This window comes from Silurus meridionalis, chromosome 15 (assembly GCF_014805685.1).
Source record: "Silurus meridionalis isolate SWU-2019-XX chromosome 15, ASM1480568v1, whole genome shotgun sequence".
NCBI lineage: Eukaryota > Metazoa > Chordata > Actinopteri > Siluriformes > Siluridae > Silurus > Silurus meridionalis.
In genome coordinates this window covers 5,776,046-5,800,405 of record NC_060898.1, presented here as the reverse complement: position 1 = coordinate 5,800,405, position 24,360 = coordinate 5,776,046, and the positions used below count along the sequence as shown (strand labels likewise).

At 35.1% G+C, this 24,360-nt stretch overlaps 2 protein-coding genes across 2 annotated transcripts; one reads left to right on the top strand and one right to left on the bottom strand.

Annotated features, from left to right (window-relative positions):
- Positions 1-1,834: 1,834 nt before the first annotated feature.
- Positions 1,835-16,194, top strand: wdr91 (WD repeat domain 91). Its single transcript, XM_046868036.1, is given in 17 exon segments — positions 1,835-1,943; positions 3,805-3,935; positions 4,122-4,301; positions 5,648-5,855; positions 6,910-6,992; positions 7,234-7,340; positions 8,730-8,895; positions 9,107-9,247; positions 9,396-9,583; positions 10,694-10,844; positions 12,232-12,326; positions 12,955-13,114; positions 13,470-13,533; positions 13,536-13,577; positions 14,405-14,517; positions 15,022-15,219; positions 15,955-16,194. Coding segments are annotated over 16 exon segments (2,184 nt in total). The 5' UTR covers positions 1,835-1,943; positions 3,805-3,812; the 3' UTR covers positions 16,120-16,194.
- Positions 16,195-20,026: 3,832 nt separating this feature from the next.
- On the bottom strand, positions 20,027-21,737 carry LOC124397627 (vitelline membrane outer layer protein 1 homolog). The gene is made up of 5 exons (XM_046867217.1): positions 21,440-21,737; positions 21,021-21,131; positions 20,658-20,771; positions 20,341-20,524; positions 20,027-20,230 (listed from the first exon to the last, which is right to left on the bottom strand). Exons 1-4 carry the CDS (start codon positions 21,649-21,651, stop codon positions 20,347-20,349), a joined length of 615 nt encoding a protein of 204 aa, XP_046723173.1. The 5' UTR covers positions 21,652-21,737; the 3' UTR covers positions 20,027-20,230; positions 20,341-20,346.
- Positions 21,738-24,360: the final 2,623 nt, after the last annotated feature.

Sequence of the window (24,360 nt, the reverse complement as noted above, 5' to 3'; positions counted from 1 at the left end):
AGAAGAGAAGAAGAAACAGATTTGGTCGCAGATATATTTACAAGTACATTTACAAGATGGACTTATCAAGAACAGCTGGACATTGCAAGGAAAAGTCGGCCAAAATAGTTCAAAACAGCTGTAAAGCTTTTTCATGAACCATTTATACTTTTGTGATTTCTTTCCTGTAGAATTTGCACAAAAACTCACAGTTTACTTGAATTTATAATCCCCAGGAAAACCATAATGCATGGAATAAAATGCAGGCAAAAACCTGGAGTAATTTTATTGAGGTTAATATTGATGCTTCTCTTATAGATGATGTATGCAGGCAACTTTTTGAGTTGTGTTCATTGGGTTTCTTGCTTTAGTAATGGCATTCTTTCTCGCTGTATGAGACTGTATGACTGTGATGCACTCTGTTATACTGCATTTTTTTTTAATATTGATGGTTTCTAAAGCCGTGGCATCATAATGACAATATTTAGAGGTATATTGATTCAGGCAGGACCTCATTGAATGCCCAGGTGTAGAGTAGAGATACAGGATGTAACATATGACTCCAGAAAAAGTAAAAGTGCTCCCTTAGAATTATCACTTGGGAAAAAGTACAAAAGTATTTGTTTTCAAATGTACTTAGGTATCCTAGTACTATAATTTATTATGGCTATAATGTCTTATCATTTTTATCACAATACTCTTTCCTTAATCAACTCAGTTTATGTGAAAATACTCAAATGTTACTCTTAGCACACTAATCTATTAATATAATGATAATTATGAGGTCAACACTGATTGCTATTTAATAAATTGTCATGAGCACAAAACCTCCTATTCAACGACTTAAAAGAAATCTTGCAAAGTAAGGCCACGGGTGCTGTAGTCAGGAGTTTCTTCCAACATTTATTCCTCTCAAAATGTTCTGCTTGATGTTGAACTGACACTGAACTGTATGTTCATGCTAAGTAGATACCACCAAGTGCCAGTGGTGGTTCTAGCTTGCAAGACGACCTGGGTGATCCACACCATGAACCCATGTCGCCCACATTGATTCATTTAAGCTTTGAAAAGCTCATCTCTGTTTCAACTACCGTCACTGGATGAGTAAGACATATTCTCAGAGCAGTCCACAAATGTGAATACATTTCTGTGAGCTCTATCTCATGTATAAATATCACCCTAAATACAGTTATTGCACAATTAAATTTACATGTCATTGTGCACAATTTATCAAACTCTCAGAAACAAGAACTAAACAACTCCTTGGCTAATTGTAGCCATAAGATACGTACATACACCATCTATATCCTCATCTATATGAGAAGTGGTAAACCCCCCAAAACATAATAATAATATAATTGTATTTATTTTTTTACATAGAAGGATCCTGCACTGGGCGGGTGCCCATATCGCCAATGCCTAAATCCGCCACTGCCAAGCGAATCAAAACAACTACCCTGATTGGTAGCTTGCTGCGTGATTGACCAGTTTAGTTTTTATCCCCTCATAAATAAAAAGGAACGATGGATTTTGCGAAATGTAGTCGAGTAAAAAGTACAATATTTCACTTTGAAATGTAGTGAAGTTAAAGTTAACTTGAGTAAAGTCCAACTACGTGAAAAAACTACTTAAATACAGTAATGAATTACATGAACTATGTTACTGTCCACCACTGCTTTTTAGTGATATTATATAACAACATGGAGAAATGGGAAGCAGTTATACAAGATGTCTGCTTTTTTTGTATTAAACATTTGTTAAAATCGTGCCACTGTTTGTGTAACAGTTTCCACATAAAGCTTTCCAGAAGCATCCTTTCTACTACAGATACAGCAATCGTCCCCCCTCATCCGGGAATTTAAATGCACGCGCTGGTCTGCTGACCTCAATCGGAGTCACATGACCAGCACGAGACACGAAAACAGGAAACCGGAAGAGATTTTTCATTCCTTGGCTGTGTATCGGTAAGAGGCTCGTTTATGACAATTAACCAGGATATTTCATTTAAAAAAATGCCTCGCCATATGATTTATTATGTGTAATAAAGGATAAAAATGCTTATATAAGGATAATGTGTACGATGGTGCAGCTTGAATGACGATGTAAAGAGCTTAGCTGGTTTGCTAACCTGTTCCCGTTATACTTTCAGTTGTTACAGCGTTCCCCAACCTTTTAATTGCATTACTCAATATTCTATTACTATTAATTATTTGATTTTCAATAAATTATTTTTTATAAAATTATATTTGGAATATTATTAAGGCTTTTTTGTGCTTTCTTTTTATCCTCACTGAAGCAAATAACCTGGAGAAACCTCATTACTCATTATTACATAAAAAATGAAAATGTAACTCAACTCTTCATAAAGCATCATCACTGGGATCCCTGATCCCCATTACACAAAAACAGACTTGGATCATGAGAGTCATGATCCAACCTTCACTAGAACATTTGGGATTTCTTTTTTGTTGACAATCTTGTCATTTGGTCCTTCGTCCTGTGCAGTGTTTGTTTTGTTGTTGTCTTGTGGTCGTAATTTATTGAAGCAGAGAATAAAACTTTGGCTGAAACAGATGCAGGAAATTAGTCAAGGCATAATTGTTTATCAATATAGAACATCCACACAGACAGTCAATAAAATAAAAATGACAAAGTTTTTATTATTGTTGTTTCTGCCCCACACCAAATTATCCACTGCCCAGTACCGCTCCATAGTCCAGATGTTGGGGACACCTGTTTTACAGTGTATAGTTATAATAACTTTCTTTCGGCTTCTCCCGTTAGGGGTCGCCACAGCGGATCCTCCGCATGTTTGATTTGGTACATGTTTTTACGCTGGCTGCCCTTCCTAACGCAACCCTCCCCAATTTATCCGGGCTTGGGACCGGCACTGAAAGTGGCTGGGGATGGTTCCCTGACCGGGGATCGAACCCGGGCCGCAGTGGTGAGAGTGCCGCATCCTAACCACTAGACCACCAGGGAACCCCACAGTGTATAGTTATAATAAAGGGTGTATAACAACAGGTGTTTGTGTTTTTGACAAATTTTAGTTAGACGTATGTGTTTGGAAGTATTAAACGTATGTTGTGCTAGTTATAAAACAACATGGGATGCTCTGTTATGGGAAAATAAGCCACAACGGGGTGGTGTGATGTTTGACATGAGTTACTGCAACCAACAAAATGTTGATTATTTTTATTATTTTTCTATAAAAGCACACCCAAAGTGTTGTATCCTTCTTACCTCAAAACAATTTTTCCTGTTGATTTATTAACAAATGACATCAATTATTACTTTGATTGCATTTAATGATGTGAATCGTTCACAAGACAAATTCCTATAATGCCATTCCTTCACCAGCCTTTATATATTTTTTACACAAAAACAAAAGTGCATATTATCATGTTTTCAAGACAATGGTATAAGAGTATAAAAAGTGACATTGGAGACTTCTTCTCTAAATAATAAAGAACCTATGATATCATTATAGAAAGCTCTATCATATCAACATACACAAAATCTGTTTACTATGTCTTGGATTATGATTGTCCACAATACTATCCCTTTTTATGAGTTGTTACTATAGAAACATGTTAGAACGAGAGCATTAATATACACATCGCAGATTAAACTAAAGCCAGGGCTGCTGTTACAGAAAAGAAAACACGTTCTGACTAATCAGACTTGAGAACAAAGCTGTGGTATTAAAAGAGCAGAAAATATTGTGTGGTGTTGTGCTTGTTAAAAAGCCAGATGTGGAACAACCAGTGTCTAAATCAACAAAATCATTCCACAAACAACTAATATATTTCTTATTTGCTGCAGATGTAAGGATGGCATCAGCTGTGGAGAGGACAGACGATCTGGTGCGTGAATATTTAATATACCGTGGATTTACAAGCACTCTCAAGCATCTGGACACTGACATCAAAGCGGATAAAGAGAAAGGCTTTCGAGTAAGTAACACAAAGCAGCTGAGAATAAAATGTTCGTTCTTAATGATTCTGGTGGTAATATATTGATCTATACATGAATGCACTACGCTGATGCCACAGGTGGGCGTTTCTCATACATTTCTCCATGTGTGGTGCAGTGCAGAAGTGAAAAGTCACGTGTATACTTTCACATGCTTTACAACCCAGGTGGATAAAATAATCGAGCAGCTTCTGCAGTTCATTCAGAACTATGACCTGGCTGGACTGAAGGAATATTGGGGCTACCTGGATCACAGACTCTTCAGTCGTTTGGAGGATGTTTACAGACCCACTGTTAATAAACTGAGGACAAGCCTGTTCCGCTACTACCTCGTGCACACTGTTCAGGTGGGCGACTATTTTTTTTTTCAAGAGTTTCAGACTATTTTCATATTACGTTCTATGATGAGTATTAACTGACTGACACAAGCTGAAGCTTTATTAACTCACTAGCTCTTGACTGCTACTTAACATAAACATACACAAAGTGTCCATTTGAGCAAATGTCAGTGGAAACTATTAGACATACAATATGTAAGAAGCAGTGGTGGATAGTATGTAATTCGTTACTGTACTTATGTAGCATATTTGTACTTTACTGTAGTATTTCCATTTGGGGAGACTTTTACTTTAACTTCACTCCATTTTGAAGTCAAATATCTTATTAAACTACATTTAATGAAATCAGTCGTTCCTTTTTATTTACGAGCGGATAAAATCTAAACTGGTCAAACACACAGCACGACACGCTCTGTTTTAAACTTGTTTTGATTGACGCTTGGTGGTATCTATTGATCACCAACATACAGTTCAGCATCACTTCAACAGCAAGCAGAACATTTTGAGAGGAATAGATGATAAAAGAAAATCCTGACTCTGACTTGCCACAGCACCCGTGGCCTTATTTGATTACTCTATTAATAGATTGGTGTTGCTAAGAGTAACATTAGAGTCTTTCCACATAAACTGAGTTGAATAACCAAAGAGTCTTGTGACAAAAATAATAAGAGGATCATTATAGCCATAATAAATCATAGTACTTTGGACACTTAAGTACATTACTCAAGTTTAAAGGGACACTTTTACTGGAGTAATATTTGACCTGGTGTATAGTGAATAGCATTGATTATCTCATCATGGTACCTGTTAGTGTGTGAATATATTTAGGCAGCAAGTGAACATTTTGTCCTCAAATTTGATGTGTTAGAACCAGGAAAAATGGGCAAGCGTAAGGACTTGAGCGAGTTTACAAGGATCAAATTGTGATGTCTAGACGATTGGGTCTGAGCATCTCCAAAACTGCAGCTCTTGTGGAATGTTCCTGGTCTGCAGTATTCAGTATCTTTCAAAAATGATTCAAGGAAGGAACAGTGATGAACCAGCGACAGGGTCATGAGCGGCCGAGGCTCATTGATGCATGTGGGGAGTGAAGGCGTGTGGTACGATTCAACAGGCGAGCTCCTGTAGCTCAAATTGCTGAAGAAGTTAATGCTGTTGATGCTCAACAGGTCAGGACTGTTTTAACAGCAAAAGGGGGACCAACACAATATTATTCAGGAGGTCATAATGTTACGTCTGATTGGTGCATAATAATTAAAACAATAATACATTTTATTATTTTAACTATTATTATTAGTAGTAGCAGTATTCTGTGGTTTCTTTTTATTTTCACAATTTCCTTTCCTTTTACTCAGACAAAGAACCTGGAGAAGACTCATGAGTTTTTCCAGAAGCAGGCTCTCGATCTACAGGGCCAAGCAGAATGGCGTGATTGGTTTATCCTCCCATTCATCTCAGCACCGGAGCAAAATCCGAGCTTCTCTCCATATTTTTCCCGCCAGTGGGCCGACACATTTCTCGTTTCCCTCCATAATTTTCTCAGTGTTCTATTCCGGTGTATGCATATCCTTTCTGTACTTTGCTCAAGCACATTTCAAGGATGGATCTTCTACGTGATCTTTAGTAACTAAGATTAAGATCAGAATCGTATTATCAGAATCAGCTTTATTGGCCAAGTATGGCAGGGTTATGGTTAAAATCAAACCAACAGTGCACATTTATCATACAGGCATGGCACAGCAGTGCTGGACTAATAAGATACTGGATTAAACATAACTAGATGACCAAGCTTAGAAAACAGTACACTATGGCCCATGAGAAAGTGACATTAAAGTGAAGAAAGTATAGTAAAATATTGCACAGGGGTATGATATTGCACAAAGTAGAAGTAATAAAGGTTGTGTAGTGGTAAAAAAAATCCCGTGTAGATTTGAGTTATGGGAACCCGTTTCCAATCTTTCTGTCTGCTGGGAAAATGCTATTTTGAAGTGTGGCACTCCTTATTTTGTGTGAGAGTCCCTTATGATTATTTTCGTCTGTTTCCTGTCATGTAATGGTTACAGATCCTGGAGGGAGAGCAGGTTGGTCCTAGTGATGCTTTTAATAATAAAAATGTAGCTTGGGTCTGTGGAATTCTAAGGGTATAATCTTTTTTTTTTTGAGACCATTCCCTTGAAATCCATTTGCCTCTTATACGTTCGTTATACGTTTGTTATACATTGTACCTGAAAACGTTTTTTTTTTTTTCTCCAAATGATTGAAAATTGTGCAAAATAATTCTCAGTTATAAAGCAATCTTCCATAGCGTTCATATAAAATCCTGTGTTTTTAAAATAAAATTCAAATGAGAAGCGAACGTAAGAAATCAAATGAATATATAGAAAATATACAGTAAATCTTCTGATTTAAAATAAGCTTTGCAATATTGAAGCAGTTTATTAATCATTCAAGAAAATGAAAAATGTAGGGACACTTGGTTGCAGTTGAACAATCAACTTTATTCTGAAGTATCAATTAATACATTTCTAAGTAAAAAAACGAAACGCTTCATAAACAATCGGCAAACCTTCTACTTAGCAGTGCGATGATGTGACGTGACTTTCCTTAATAAGATCACCTCTGCCTGTGCTTTTGAGTTTTGATACTGAAGTTCAGAGAACCACCAACATCCAGGAGGAGAATGAACAACTGCGCCAAGTGGTAAAGCTTTTTATTAATTTATTTCCCTCAGTTTTTAAAGTAAATGCACAAAAGTATTGGAACACCAAAGCCCTTTATTAATATTTTTTGCATTAGTCATGATATTTGTGTTTTAGAACAAACATTTAACAGCATATGTTTGAGCCCACCTGTTTTTTCAATGACTGATGTTTCTTTCATTGACCTGTGGTAAATTGAAAGATTGACATTTATGCTGATGCTGCTATTTTATTTTCCCCAGTTATTTGCACTTCAAGGAGAATCAAAGCCCAGGAAAGAAGAGGAAATGTTGCATCACAAACTCCCTGCTTACGTCCAGCACATGGACCGACTCGGAGACACAGAGCTGTGAGGGCCGACTTTTGGAACCGAATCTACAGTTGCATTGCAACAGTGTTTTTAACTGAAGGATACTGTTTTGAGTCTGCTAACAAGAAGCGTCGTGATTGAATCAGTTACCATTTGAACATGGTTACATCATGGTTCATTGATTTAAATCCCAAAAATGTTGTCTCTTTATTTCAAATGTAAATAGAAAGCTAACACTATTTTAAAATAAAACCTTTAACTCTGACAGCATGGTCGAGTTTTAGATGATAAAGCACAAGCTATTTTTACTCCACTAGAAACCGAGACACTCCACCAAGTCGAGACGCATGTAGATTATTTCTGTGAAATATTATGCTTAATAAGGCTTAAAAAAAATTAGTTTGCCATGTTACTGAAGTGTCTGAAAATTTTATTTTTTATTTTTTAGAAAAGTGCTGACACTAAATACTCCTTTCAACTTTTTTTTAACAGAAATCTTCACTTCATCAAATTTCTGTTATCTATAAAAAAATTCTGTTTTTTTGTGGAGTGTCTACAGTATTGATTATTTAATGAATGTAGCTTGTCAAAATAGGCAATATGTCAATATAAATGAGAGCTACAAAACCAAATGTTTTTCAAATCAATATTTCAATCAATTTAGACTCCATTTAATAAAACCTAAATGTATTATTCTAAGTATGATGTATAGCCTGGTAAGAACCAGTAATTATAGGATATATTAAAGATTGATTGTTAAAACTGTTAATAAAACCACAGAAGGATTATAGTCAGTTTAAATGCATTATATTGCTTGTATAGATGTGTGTTCGTTTTTGGATAACTGATTCAAATCAGCAGACTTTGCTAGTGGACTCAGTGTTTTAGAGCCTGCTGTAGTGCAAACAGAATTTTAACAAGGAATAAAAATTCCTGATAATTTTTTTTCTTGTGCTGTTTTGGAGTTTTTTGGATTACATTCTAAGTAACAAGCAAAAGCTCCTGTAAGTCCATAATCTTAGACGTTCCAAGATTAATTTTCTGTGTTATTATATTATATCCATGTGCTTGTTTGTATATAGAAACAATAGAGACCATTCATAGTTGGTAACTTAGGAGGCATACGGTTTTTTAATTTCACTACTAAGCACTCACAAATAGGAAAAAGCCCACAATTATGGTAAATGTAATACATTCAATTACAATAGTCTTATTTCTTCTTTATTATAAAGCTAAGCCGTTTGTATTTAGGTCATAAGCCCAACCAAACAGCATTAATACTGCATAGGCCTTATTTTTTCCCCATGAGGTTTTTTTTTTTGCGGTTTTGTGTGTGATGTTTTTATTCAGATTCCTCCAAAAGTGATTTACTTATAGACTTTAAGGACGGAGGAGGAGAATGAGGCGTGCATGTGTGTTTTGTCGCAGGGATTTGGTGTCGAGCCAGCGTGTCGCAAACCCTACCACTCCATCAAGGAATTTCTTCTCCTTTTTGCCTCAGGGCAGAAGAGCCCCAGTGCGATCATCTCAGGGGGCAGCAAGTTCCTCCCCCACACAGGCCGCGCTCGGGAGGAAGGAAACTTCAGCCAGTCAGGTTTAATTTTTGAGGAGATGCAAAAACTCCTGATTGGTCCTCTGGTTGTTTTCTTCAACACTTTTGCACTGAAGGTCTTTAAATGGTTGTAAATTTTAGGTTATTATTAATATTATTGTACCTTATTACTTATTTTGTTTTTGGATTTCTTTAATTTATTTGAGCTATATTATGGGTTCTGAGAAATGCTTAAATTCTGTCTTTTTTGTAGAAGATAAAGGACCCTACAATCTCGAAAGAGTTCAAGATGCCCTCTGGTGCTGCTACATCGGCAGATACAGGTGGAAGGCAAAAGCGGCAGATGTATCATGAGAAAGAGAGAAAAGAGCTTTTCTCCAAACAAGTAGCACAGGTTTATTATTATTCTCTTGCTGTATATACATCTCTAAATTAGGCGGTAGGAACGATAATGTAAACTATGTGAACAAATAGTACGGCTTAAACTAGTTTGCAAATCAAAAACAATTTAAACTTGTGTGTATTTTCTTATTTTCTCACAGAGTTCTGAAAAGAAAATTGAGATTTCCGAGGGCGAAGGTCAAATCGAGGGCCAGTGCGACACAACTGACTCGGCGACCAATCAGGCTCAGGCTAGCAGTGAAGGAGGCGGGTCTGGGGCTGAACAACCATTCATCAAACTTAGTCAGGAGGAGTATGGAGAGCATCATTCGTCCATCATGCATTGCAAGTAGGTGGAGATCAAAACATTTGCGAATGTCTGTTTCACATATTATAGTGGTAGAACATTAGGCTGATTAATAATTGAGATATTCACACCCCGTACCTTGCATGGGTGTCCTATAAATACACAAAAACCACCTTAAACTTTTCCGCATCTTGTAGTGTCAGAACCTAAATGCAACCTTATACAGTACGACTAACAATTATAGGGGCAAATAGCATTTCTTGTGACTTAAAATGCACAGATTTGGTATGCAACCAGTATTTAGCAACAATCTTCGCTGCAAATTTAAATTTGAATACAGGATATACCCAAGTTAAATGTTTATTATTCGGGTACATTCTGAATCACAACATCTCTCATTAATCTTCCATTCATTCCTAACCATTACGGAGTCTTTGGTACAACAACTAATGTCATGATTATGATTGAACTTATATATAGAGGATTATGACTAATAAGTAATATCCTTGTTAACATACTAGCACTATATACACCAATCAGGCATAACATTATGACCACCTGCCTAATATTGTGTTGGTCCCCCTTTTTGCTGCCGAAAAGGTTCTGACCCGTCCATCATTAACAAGCAATTTTAGCTACAGGAGCTCATCTCTTGGATCGGACCACACGTGCCAAATTATATTTTGAAGTGCTAGTATGTTGCTGTTGAACATGCCTAATTGTCTGTATATTTTCATGAATTTTCAAATCATTTAAAAAGATTTATGCATCATATTATATTTTGCAGTAAAAATCACAATTTATTAAATTATTCACCAATATTGTGGTTTTTTTTATAGATTTGCAGTTTCTTACATTTTCCTTTTACTCTCAGATAAAATGTTATACATTTACAAGAACCTCAGCTGTAATTTGAATAGAACTTTAATGTAATAATTATATGATTTTTTAAAACGAGATATTTAATGTTTGATGTTTTTACCCATGTTTATTTATATCGCACATTATTTGTGATACAGCATAAATTAGCGGACCTCCAGCAGTACCGTCGCGGACCCATGTTATGTCATAATGTTATGTCTGTTCAGTGTAGCTTCTAACACTATTGTTAGTGCCTCTAAAACCATTACTATTTATTATTTATTTGACCAGGGTGGATAGTTCGGGTAGAAAAGTGGCAAGTTTGGATGTGGATGGCGTTGTAAAAGTTTGGTCCTTCAACCCAATTTTGCAGACCAAAGCCACCATTATGTCCAAATCTCCTCTTCTTTCACTGGAATGGGCAACAAAACCAGACAGACTGGTGAGAAATACACATTCCTTCTTTTTACAATTCAGCATAAAACAAAAATTGTTTAAATGCACATTTTTTCCCTGTTTTATGTCATTTTATGCTACAATTCCTCTCAGTAGAGTTCTAACCTAATGGTATTCTAAGTTTGCAGCCTAGTAAACCAGTGTTGATTTTTTTTCATCGATAGAGACTCAAAGCACTTGTGTATGTCACTCTGGAGAAGGGCATCTTCTTAATTCTTCTTTTGTTTATAGCACGATAGACCAAAACACTTATGGGGAATTGTTCTTATGGAGTTTTATGTTGAAATAATGACATTTATTAATAAAAATATAATTATTAATTATGAAATGAAGTAAAATGTTAATACTATACAGTACATGTAGTCACTATAAATGTGATACAGTGTACTGTATTTTTACAAATTTACACCAAATTCATCTCGCTATATTCTTGCAATTTTTCTGTGTGTGTTTAAAGTGTGTGGGAGGATCATTTACGGCTTAAACAATTTATAAAAAAGCATTTTTTGGGTGGCGTACGTTTAACGTGGTTTTGCGTTTATCGCAGCTGGTTTTGGACCATAACCACCTCGATAAACGGGAGATTACTGTATTAATAAACCTGTTACATTCTGTATGTATCCTTCAAATACTTAAATACCCTGCTTTTAATAATTATTCATCTTGAGGATTGTATAACCCAGTAGGCAGTGTAAGTAATAGAGAGACTGTGCTCTTTTCTGCAGAAAACATGCATTTACTGCATTGTTTTAATTTCTTATCATTCACTCTGAGCTCCTGCAAAGTGGAAGAGTGCAGGGATAATAAATGAAAGCAGTGCGGCCTCCTCAGACATAAGCTGTGCAGCTTTTGCCTTCACCAGCACTAACACTAATGCATTCAATTTATGTGGGGCCTTTCAAAATCCCAAAGGTCAATGCTTCACCCTGATAAATTGTGGTCTGAATGCTGACTCAGCAAAGTATTCTGACTCATTTATTCCCTTTGGAGTGATAAGTGAACTAACATGTCTGGCTTTTAATAAATGATCATAAAACCAGATTATTTAAAAACTGACTAAATGGAAAAGTATGCATATAATCTTAAAGTGTAAATATGGACATATTGATTGGTAAGGTTAGGGTTAGCAAAACAACACACAATTTTCCTGGAAGTTTACACATATTAAAAATTCCGTGCAACAGGCAGCAGCGTACGATGTACAATACGTTGGACGAGCAGCTGGGATGAGCCCATTTATTATGCCGCATTAATAACTTGATCATTTAATATTATTTTTTAGTTTGTATCCCTGCTTTTACCATTTTGTAGTTTGGTAGTTATTTGTCAGGTCTGGTTGTGATAAATAAAGTCGATTTGTGTTTTCCCTCTAGCTGTTGTTGGGCAGTGGGGTTGGCACAGTCAGGCTGTATGATACAGAAGCTAAGAAAAATCTCTATGAGATGTCAATGGACGACTCTCATCCACGGTAAGTAATTCGACTTTTCTGTAAGACTTGGCATAGATCAAACAGACAACATTTTTTGATCTCCTTTTCGTTTAATTGCAGAAAACATGCAGCTGTTTACTTTACAAAAAAAACAAAATAATCATCTCATCAGAGAAAAATTCGTCATATCAACACTATAGTCTATATTGGCTATTATAACTTCCTCTCTTCTGCAAAGATGTTCTACTAGATGTTAGTGTGTGGGCATTAGTCAAGTCAGGTGCTGATGAAGAGGAGGAGGCCTGGGGTGCAGTCAGTGTTTAAATTCATCTCGAGGTGTTCAATAGGGTTGAGGTCAGAGTTCTATAGCTTGCCACTCAAAAACTTTTCAACCCATGTAAGCAATTTTTCATGGAGCTAGCGTTGCTTACACGGCCATTGTTATGTTGGAACAGGTTTGGATCCTTTAGTTTTAAATAAAGAGAGAATTAAAATTCTCATTCAGACACAATGTCTACAATTTTGTGGTAACAGTTTGGGGAAGAACCACATATGGCTAGAAAAGTCATGAGTCCCAATAGTTTTCTACAAATATATGTATATGCTTATTTTCATTGCTGTGGTATTAATTTCTATTGAATGCATGTTGTACATCTTTGTGTTATAGGATACTATCGCTGGCCTGCAGTCCCAGTGGAACATCATTTGTGTGTTCAGCAGCAGCTCCTGCAGCTCGTTCAGGCAGCATGTCAGAAACAGTGCCCCGTCTGGGACAGCCCATTTCTGGACAACTACTGCTCTGGGACACTAAAACTGTCAAACAACAGGTAAACACGGATTATTACCGTTATTCTTTCATCGTGTTGCCCTACAACAGACCGTGTACTGGTGTCATGTTGTAAACATGGTATTATAAAATGTTGTGCAGGATATTCACACTTTTGCACACTCATTTAAAGTATTTTATAGTGCAGTTTCAGGGAAGTTGTGTTATGATCCTTTATTCTTATAATATGTTATTGTGATGTATTTAATAATGTTTGAGTGTTCAGTTGTCTGTCTTAAAAACCCTTAGTCGCATATAATACCTTATAGCGTTTTTTTTATGCTATATAGAGCATAAGATTTTGTCTGTTGTACATTGTGTGATTTTACCTTTTTTTTTTTTTTCTGTGTTTGTAGCTGCAGTTCGCACTGGAGCCTGGGCCTGTGGCTGTAAACTGCATTGCATTCAACCACAATGGAAATCTTTGGTAACTGGAGCTGCTGATGGAATCATACGCCTGTTTGGTAGGATTATTTCTCAGTTATTATTATAACAGAATTAGAAAAATGTCAAAATTAAAGTAAAATCTATTGTGTAATATGAATTTTTTTTTCATTCTTTACGGTGGTTCATTTATAGTCTAAGTGCAATTATTGTATGTTCATGGTATAATCATTTATTATTTGATGGCTGTTTAAAATTGTACCTACCTGGAAAATAAATCCACTTGGACATGCAGCTATTAAACGGCACATAAGGGCTGAAACGATTTCTTGAGTTATCTACACACGGCGCACTGTTTCCTCACGGACCGTTATCACTTTTGCACCACCCGCTAATCTCTAGACCGCTGGGGTCTCATTTATAAACATGGCGTACACGCAAAACAGTGCTGGACATGTGCGTCCACATAGAAGATGCTGCAATTTCTTTTGTCATTCGGTATTGATTTTTAGATTTTTATTAGATTTTTTAATATTTATATATTTGTATTTGCATTTTGATGTAATATGGCCATTAAAAGCACTAAATGGGTTCAGTTTTCACAGATTGCAAATTCAGCAATAGAAATATAGATTTTTTTCAAAAAGGAAACAAATGACTTGTTCATTTTAAGAGCCCTGTCTTATTTTCTCTTGTATATAGAAGAAATAATTTGTATGTGATTATTTGATTAATGGATGGACTAATCAGCACAACCCTCGATTACTAAAATAATCAATAGCTGCAGCGATACATCACACCATCTAATTGTTGTTCCCTTCTCCATTTAAAAAAAAAAATCCCAATTGCAATGGTTCTAATTTTATGTTGATGGAAAGTTTCACACATTTCCTCTGTTCTTCTGCAGATATGCAGAGGTATGAAAGTGTTATGAGTTGGAAGGCTCATGATGGTGAAGTGTACAGTGTTGAATTCAGCTATGATGAAAATACAGTGTTCAGCATCGGAGAGGACGGCAAGGTAAGTGTTTGTGTTTGTGTTACATTTATTGTCGAGGATTTTATCAGCTTAAACATAGATTATTTTTATCTTTTTATTATCTTTTGTTCTTTTTTTTTTTTTTTAAGAATAATTCCCCTCTCTCTTAAAGTACAGTATCTACAACCCCAATGTGTTGGAAAACATGCAATGATTTGCAAATCTCATGAACCTATATTTTATTTAATTAGAACATATAAAACAACACTTTTTAAAAGTTGAGACTGGCAACAAAGGCAACAAAGGCTGGAAAAGTAAAAAGTGTTTAAAAACCAGCCCTTTTCCAACATTCTGAGACGTGTGCTTAAATTTAAAATGACCTTTTTTCTTCCTGAAAATGATACATTTTGTAGACAAAATGTAGACATTTGCATAAAATGTGGTTTTATTTAAAATATATGTTTACATTTACATAGCATCTTAGCTTTTTTTGAAATCAGGGTTGTAAATAAAGTACATCTGTGCATGTGTCTGTGTGAATTCTAGTTCATCCAGTGGAACATCCATCGCTCTGGAGTGAAACAGTCAGAGTACTTATTATCTCAGGATGCAGTGGGACCGTTTGTGCTCTCTGGCTACAGTGGCTATAAGCAGGTCCAGGTGGCTCGTGGACGACTTTTCGCTTTTGATTCAGAGGGACAGCACGTTCTCACCTGCTCTAGTAGTGGAGGACTCATCTTTCGGGTGAACACACACACACACACACACTATCTATCTTTGTGTCTGTCTGTGTGTGTCTGTCTGTCTGTCTGTCTGCCTACTCATTTACTTATCTGCTTCCCTTCTATCTGCTTAATTACTTACCTACTTGCTTTATTGCTTACATACTTACTTACTTGATTACTTACATAATTACCTACTTAATTACCTACCTACTTACTTAATTATTTACTTACTTTCTCCATGGAAGCAACTTTTATAATGTGAAGGAGGACTTTGGAATGGAAAAAAAGAAACACAAAGTCTAAGTTTGCAGTTTGTGGCAAAAATGTTTTTTCATTTTATGAATGAAATAAGTAAGTAAACAACCAGTTGTAGTATAATAACTAATACAAATACTACAATTTGATTATTTGTTCTAATTATTTTTATATTCATTGGTAAAAAATACCTTTTTAAAACATAATATGGTTTAGTTTATTTTTAATGTGATTAATTTCAGCTGCATTCTCTCACATAAAAAAAAATTTAGTACTAATTTACATTTGTAGAGAGCTTTAGACATTGTGCAGTAACAGATCAGTGTAACCCAGTCTACAGATTCAATAATGTTTACTGGTGTTTTTGTCTTTATAGATTTCTGCCTGAAAATGAATATTACTTTAATTAATTTTATTACGTTATTTAAAAAAGAATAAATATTGTGCATTGTGTGTATGGGTTATATTTGAACATAATCCTGTGTGTTTGTGTCTTAAGCTGAATAAGGGAGACGCAGGTCTGGAGAGCGTGTTGTCTTTGGGAGGACATAAAGCTCCGGTGGTAACGGTGGACTGGTGTTCTGCTGTGGACTGTGGAACCTGCCTCACAGCGTCGATGGATGGGAAAATCAAACTGAGCACACTCCTGGCACAGAAACCCTGATGAGAAAAATGTATTATATTGTTTATCAATTTAATGGTTTGATCCTATTCTCAAATAAAATTCCATCACACTTTAGTACTGCACCATTTATTCACTTAAAGTATTAAAGGACATAATAAGGCAAACGATTATAGCATATGATTTACATTTTCCGTGAATGTGGGTGGAGTCAACCTGGGAGAGACCACTCCCATTAGGGTAGAAATGTTTCATTATAGGATCAAGTTCATCACTCAGAAGAGTTTTTGCAGTGATTTTTTTTTCTTCTAAGGGACATGTAGACCCAAACCATGCCAGCAAATGTACTCACTTTTTATTGTTGCCACCCTATTGTCTTAAATCTGCTTTAGAATGAGATGCAACATAATACTATCCCATAATATGCCTCTATTTCACTGTGAACAGAAAGTACTTAACATTCCCAGTCACCTAAAAAAAAAACACTCTCTTCATGTCATATTAATAATAAATAAATTATTGAACTATTTACAAAATGGGCAAAATTAAAAAGGGACAAACCATAAAGGGCATCATCCTATAAAATATTGCTATAAATGAAAAATCATTGGTTTTGAAATTAGAAAAATGAAACAAACACTGTAGATCTGTCTCTGCTCTATCGATTTCGCTTCCATTTATGAACTTTATGAATCAGGCTCTTAGTGGATGTACCAGGAGTGGCACATAAACAAATAATGACTCGTTCTTTAAGGGAAAAAATAAACATTTGGGAAAGTGTTGTACACAGAGTTTCTTTTGTGTGTTGAAATTGACATCAAACATTTTACTCATTATCATGATTTTACTTTTGCATATTAAAAAGAGTATATAAGTGAAATTCCCCCAAACACTTCACTGCAGCAACAAGCAAATTGTGTCATGGGAGATAATCAGGAGTGCATTTGTTTAATTTCTGACAGATGATTTGTTTGTTAGATTTCCAAGTTTTCATCTCAGGAGTCTACATTTTGCCCTGCATCCCTGTAATTTGTCTCATCTGTATATTGAGACAAAAATAAATTAACTCAATAAATATGTATGAACAAGATATCAGTATTTCTGAAGCAGGTACTACATTATGTAGCATTTAAATAATGTTTTCCTAAATAGTATATATCAGTTATTCTGTATGTGTTTAATACATGATGGAATAAAGTGTTCGGCGATATCCAAACCTTTAGACTTTGCATTAATGTATCACACATTCTGAAAGAAATGGTATTAACGAATCCGTTATCCATTTATTTGATCAAATTTGTGCATTTCCACTTCCAAACTGCATAGTGTTAGCAGAAAGACTGAAATAGACAGTTATTCAGTGTATTTACTACATTTTCTGCCACACCAACGCTTCAATACCATAGATTTAATTAATTCCTGATTTATTCATTTAGGATACGAAAATACATGTCCAGTAAATCTTTTAACATCATGTTCATTTTCTTGAATTTTTTTTTGTAATGTCAACAGTCATGTTTAGACTCAGTATTCTTGAGAAATGAGCAAGACTGGATGTACTTTATTTTATTGCCAGGCAACTAATCTTTTCCAGTGCAATAAAGGTGTTTTATTTTTCTTTTAATATTTTTTTTTTTGAGAACTAATTTTGCATTATTCCTTTAAGCATCTATTACTAAATAACAGTGGAGATTTAAACTGCTACTGCATGTTTATAAATCAGATTGATGTCACAATCACAGTTTGCATTTCCAAGATTCTACAGCCAGAACGACTGCAATGCTCCCCTTGAACTCCTATTTTGTTATATTCCATGACGATTTGTTGTAATGTAAAAGCTTAATATTTTACCATTTTTGCCCTGGTGTATACTGTATACTGCATATATAAGTATTCAGATGTGCATTGTCTAGTCAAGGTGTAGATATATTTCACCTGAGCTAATTTTCAAATAATGTTGCAAAGATTCTGATTACTATACACACAAATACTAACTTTTGAGAGATTGTGAGAAAAATACAGGCTTTTGCAAGAAATCCAATGTTTTGTACTGCTTGCACAAATTGTTTTGAGAATGCACTTACTGATTTGCAAATATTAAGGATCATTTAAGAAATTCTCCAGAGCATCTAAGAAAAACTGTAATGTGTGTCCCTAAGCCTTATTTTTGATGCTTTATAGACTTTCTTTACCGTGAAAGGGATGCTCTACAGAGAGACAGAGAGCATGCATAAGTGTAACATAGCTTACACATTACTAATTCAGCACTTCTTTTGCATTTTTAAGGACTTTAAAATATAAGGTGCTCATCCACACATAGCCGTACTCAATAATAAACAGCTTTGGCTTTCTCTAGTACAGTATTTTTTTTTGTATTTTGTTCAGTATTTGCTTTTTTTTTTTTAACTATTTAGCAAATTTAAAATGTCAAAGTCCTTCCAGTACAATTGTCTACGTATTAGCAGGAACATTTTTGTTTTTCTCATGCATTCACTTACCTATTACACCTATTCATTCATGTAAATATCTAATCAGTTGGTTGTGTGGTAAGCGTGCAATGTATTAGACCATGAAAAAGACCATGTTTGGGTTCAAAGATTGAGTTTCCATTTATTGCAGGAAGAACATGCTAATTCTTTATATATATACAATTCTTTCTGGCCTGTGGCTAACTGCAACCAAATTCACCATAATTAAGACAAGATCTCTGTATTCTCTGTAAGATTTAGAGAGCAAACAGTAAACTAGAGTGTTTATCTATCATGGAATAGCCTATCATGGCCTGCCCAGTAACTGCACCTAAATCCTATTGAACTGCTTTGGGATGAACTGGATCACGAGGTCAGAATGAAATTTACAACTAGTGAAGTTTGTGTAGTGAAGAACACCTTTGGCGAAAGGCATGGCAATTTAGATATTTTTTTATTAAAGAAAAGTTGGAAAGTTGAAAGTTTGTTGCATATAAACAAAATAAAAAGCAACATGTCTCTCAACAACAATAAATGTCTAAGGGTTTCCAAACTTTTGAGAGGCACTGTAGATCGATTACTTTATTCACTACATATGAAAATTCATACAGTATATAACAGTGGTACATGTATTATTATAGTGTATATTACCAAGTTTGATGTTTACTAAATGTTATTTAATAAATTTAATAAAAAAACAATCATCAATAAGTCTTGGGATAAGGTGTGTTGACAAATGCCTCAGCTTATGCACCATGTAAGGGTTAGCGGGATACGCACATGCGAACACACATACCACCATGAACCTACAATAACGGACAGGGAGTGTGGGTGAATGTGGGGTTTATATAGGAGCATGGATGAGTGAGTGAATGAGCCTCAGGTGTTCTCCATGAACCCCGAATGCGAGCAGCTCTGTGCGGGCGGCTCCTTCGTTCCTGGCCTATGTGAACCTCCCCCCTCCAGGGCATACCACGGATATCTCTCGTTGAACTTATACTGGACTGCAGTGTATGTATTCGTGTGTTTCGCTTCATTCATTAAACATTCAGCGATTTCTACTCTGGCTTTCGCCTCCGTTCATTGCAGCATGACAACTACATTGTCTAAATTTTTTATTTCTGTTTTTGTAAAAGTCAAGACTTTTTATACTAATATGAAAAATTTAAATCTTTAATTTCTTTAATTTCTCCACCTTTTCTTTTTAATATTAAGCATATAATGAATATGAACATGGAGCTGTTACAGCATATACTCTGAGATTGATGTGTGTAACATTAATCTTTAATTTAGGTAGGTTGTGTGGAAGAGATGGCAGATAACTTTAATACATTTATTTGTCCAAATTGTTTATCAATTACAGGACAAATTATATTTGAAAGATTCTTGACACAGAAGAAATAAATTGTGTATTTTTTTTTTTTTAATTTAATCTTTTTTTTTTTTTTTTCAAATAAAGGCAAACAAAGGCTCACAACCTGTTGATGCACATGTTTTGTTTTATTAAGTAATTAGATTAAATAACAGGCAAAGGATAACAAAACAACAGAATGTATATGCTTGTCATTAGTGGAAGATTAATTAACTAATAATTCCATTGTGACTATAATGCACTCAGAAAATGGATTTCATGAGAAATGGAGATCATTATGATTATATATGTAGCTGTTGTAAAAGTTGTAAAGCTGTAACACAGAAAACAAATATAAAAATAATGAAATTAAGCAGGTACATTTCCTTTTTCTGCAACAGTCAAAATAACAAGTTTTTCATTTTATGATCAAGAAAAAAGTACCTTTAGTTAGCAGCAATAGAAAAGGACGTCATTAAGAGCAGTGTCATCCCTTTGCCAATTAGGTGAGTCCACTTTTGTTTGGATCCCACAAATGCCGGTTCCTGCACAAACTGTGCTCCAAGAACCCCAGGAACCCCAGTTCATACCCGAACCTTCCAACACCTGGTTCCCAGTACATAAAAACCTGGAATTTTTATATTGAGATCATATTGAGATGTTTTTCATATGTACATTTAAGAAATATGTCATGTTTTTTAATGACTTTTAGCACTTTTTTTGAATATCAGATCTGCGGGTTATTATGACTTACTAATTACCTTATGTTGGTAGCAGCACTATCATCTAGCAGCCACTGATAACTCTCCACTTGCAGCTGGAAAGCCGTAAGGACTCCATTAGGGCACCACACGTTCTGCGTCCAAGACCCCCAGCTGTATAAAGAGCATTTACAGTACTAGTGTCAAGTTTTGTTGTATCATAACAGCTACTACTACCATTAACAACTACTACTTCTGCTTCTACTGATGCAGCAACAACTACTATTATTACTAATATTAGTACTGATACTACACCTGAAATACTTTGTGTCTTAAGTATATCTTGTATGTCTTGTATTTCTTGATGTAGTAGTGTATAGGAAACAGCATACACAATGTATAAAATTGATTTTATCTTTTTACCTTCCTTCAGAAGACCTGATTGTTGTGTAGGGGCCAACAATCCCATTGTTGCCGATGGGTTTGGAGCAGTGAAGGGCAATTCCATTTAGAGCCGTGTCATCGCCAAAAGCCCTGATGAGGTTGAACCTAAATCAAATACATTACAAATCATGTATTGCTGATATTTACCCAAAATACAAAAATCACTAAAAGAGTTAATGTTACAGTTTGTGCAGCCAATTACCATTACAGTCAATACACTTTTCAAAAATATCTACAAAAGTAGTTAAAAATTGAAACCTTTTGAAACATCACAAATTGTGAAACACAGATCAGTAATATTTTTTCTTATAATTGTACTTTTTTAAATTTGAATTTTCTTATAAATGCTTACAATTTTCATTCCAAATTTTAAACCTTAATGAGTAATTATTAATTACTGAAAATTAAGTGTACTTACTATAAGGCTAAAGCCCGTCGCATATGTGCCTGAAGGACACTTCTCTGGGTTTCCCCATACACCCCAGGTCTGACCATTAGTTACTCCGATTGTAATGTGCACACCAGTTTTGGTTTGGGTGTCATTGACGACTGCACATTCCCCGAAGGAAAGAACGAGCAGAGGAAAAAGAACACTGAGTGCAAAATGCATTCTTTTAGGTAAAGCAGACAATCAGATTAAACTGATATCAGGTTATCAAAATGATTCTGCCTGAAGAAGTGCCTATGCTGAGTGTGGATGTGTCACTTATAAAGTGTCCAGTAGCCATGTGACACGGAAGCATCGATCATAACAAATATTTGGCCTTAAAACCCCTTAGCCTTCAGCGCTGCGCCAGCGCAACCGATATCCCATTGTTTAGAGGCGTTAATGTTTAACAATAGATTAAACAAAAAGGAAGAAGAGTAACCATGACTAGCTATAAATCATTCCGAAGGTCTAAGCCTCAAGCATCGCTCTTAGATCACTGTTTTTCAATGGCAAACTTATACCGTTGTAACGTGTATAAAAAAAAATGCAGTACTTATACAATTATTGTAATAAGCAGTCACAATCGCATCCAATGCTGCAAATCCCGGTTTCCAACCAATCAATAGTGTTGCAATTTAGATGCTTATTCTTTCCATTTACTTCAACTGGTGTATTGTTTGTTAATGTTTCGGAAAATCTTTCGCATAAAAAGCGTCATCTTATGGATAAAAAAACAAATATGGCTGGTAGAATATAGTGTTACAAAACAAATGAGACCACCCACTAAAAAAACAACAAAAGAGGCAGAATCTTGGGCTTGAGCCTGCACTTTATAGGCAGGTGTCATGACGGTCTGCTCTGCATCACCTATCATTTCAAACCTTTTATTTCCAGCCGGTAGCATTATGGAAACAAAATAAGTGATGGAAAATGTTGCCAATGAGTAAAGGATTCGAACAATATATGGGAGGTTTTTACTCCCCACGTGGATTTTTCGTAATTTTATTAATCTTTAGAAACTTAGAAAGAAAGGGGAACATGTGCACTGTGACAGACCAGGAAGCAGCTGTCGTTTCTGCCCAAACAGCTGTTTCCAGCTTGTGCTATCTGAAGTTTGTTTACAAAAAAAAGTACAAAGACAAAACAAAGAAAAAAATAAACAGTCAAATAAGTTCATTTATCTGAGATTTGCACCAAGCAGCGATGAGGAAGTAACAACAGCGACTTGGTGATCTGCATGGGGATGGAAAATCTGAGCCTTTTTTTATGCCTGTAATGTACAATATATCTCCCTTCACAGTTTTATACAATGTTTTATTGCTTGTTTGTGTTTATAAAAGAAATGCTTAAAAAAGTGTGTGTTTGTGTGTGTGTGTATTGTTGGGATTGGAATGGCTGGACATCAATATGAATGGCCATGACTGTAGCTTGTCTGGCTACCTGGCCATCAATATGAATCAAAAATCAATATTAAAAGCCAAACATGTATAACTAAAGCCTTTAATGGTCAGCCATTCATTTATATGCAGACTGTATGAATACAGTATAAATGGCCACCTGAGTTTAGCAGGTGGCTCTCAAACAGGGGGAGGGAGAAAATGATCAGACAGTCTCAGATAAATGTTGGTAGGAATCTCATTTGTCATGGAAATCTCATAACATTTATCTATACATCATCTATAACTTAGTATCTTTGAATGATTGACAGTAAAGCTCAAAGTGTCTTCTTTCCAAAGATATTTAAATTGTGTTTGTAGCCCAGTTTTATCAGGAACTGTTAACATTCAAAGTTAGGTAGGGCATTTTCAGCTGTGAGTCCCAAAAGCTGTGGCAAAGGCTAACAGATAAATTGACTGAATAATTGTCAGGGTGTTTTTGTCCTTCCTGATGTATTACATGACATTGTTCTGATGTTTGACAAACAAACAGACACACAAACACTACTTCCTTCCTTCCTTCCTTTATATTACTTTCAATTATTTTAATAATTATAATGAATTAACATTAAAATTAACACTTTACCATAGCATTATGTAATACTTTACAAGAAATGTAAAATTATGTCAGAGAATTGCCACCGAAAGTATTGCAACAAAGACCTATTCCATTTTTTTGCTATACTGCATATAAATGAATGGCTGACCATTAAAGGCTTTAGTTATACATGTTTGGCTTTTAATATTGATTTTTGATTCATATTGATGGCCAGGTAGCCAGACAAGCTACAGTCATGGCCATTCATATTGATGTCCAGCCATTCCAATCCCAACAATACACACACACACAAACACACACTTTTTTACTTTTGCGGCATTGAAGAGTTTGGGAAAAAGCTAGAAACAGGGAAATTTACTTCTATTGTCTCTTATATTGTTCTATTCCATGATGATTTTTTTTTTATGTAAAAGCTTAATATTTGACCATTTTTGCCCGGGTGTATACTGTATACTGCATAAATAAGTATAATTCAGAGGTGCATTGTCTTGTCAAGGTGTAGATATATTTCAGCAACAACCAAAAGAATTGGGGAGCACCTGAGCTAATTTTCAAATAATGTTGCAAAGAGTCTAATGTACGTCTGATATATCAGACATTTATTTTACATTTACAGACATTTTTAGAAAAAAAAAAAAAAAATAATATAGTTATTACAGCTTTTAATTCTTCTTTCTTTATTAGTATTTGTGTTATTTTGCGTTTAGAAATTTCCCCACTGTGGGACAAATAAAGGTTTATCTTAGGTTTATCTTATCAGTGAAAATAACTGAACCCAGTCCCGTTATCTAAATCAGTCATTTGCTGATTTGTAAATAGATCTGTTTATTTCTATCATCACTGGAATACGTGATTTTCAGCAGCAACTCAATGTTTACTCAGCGATTACACCCC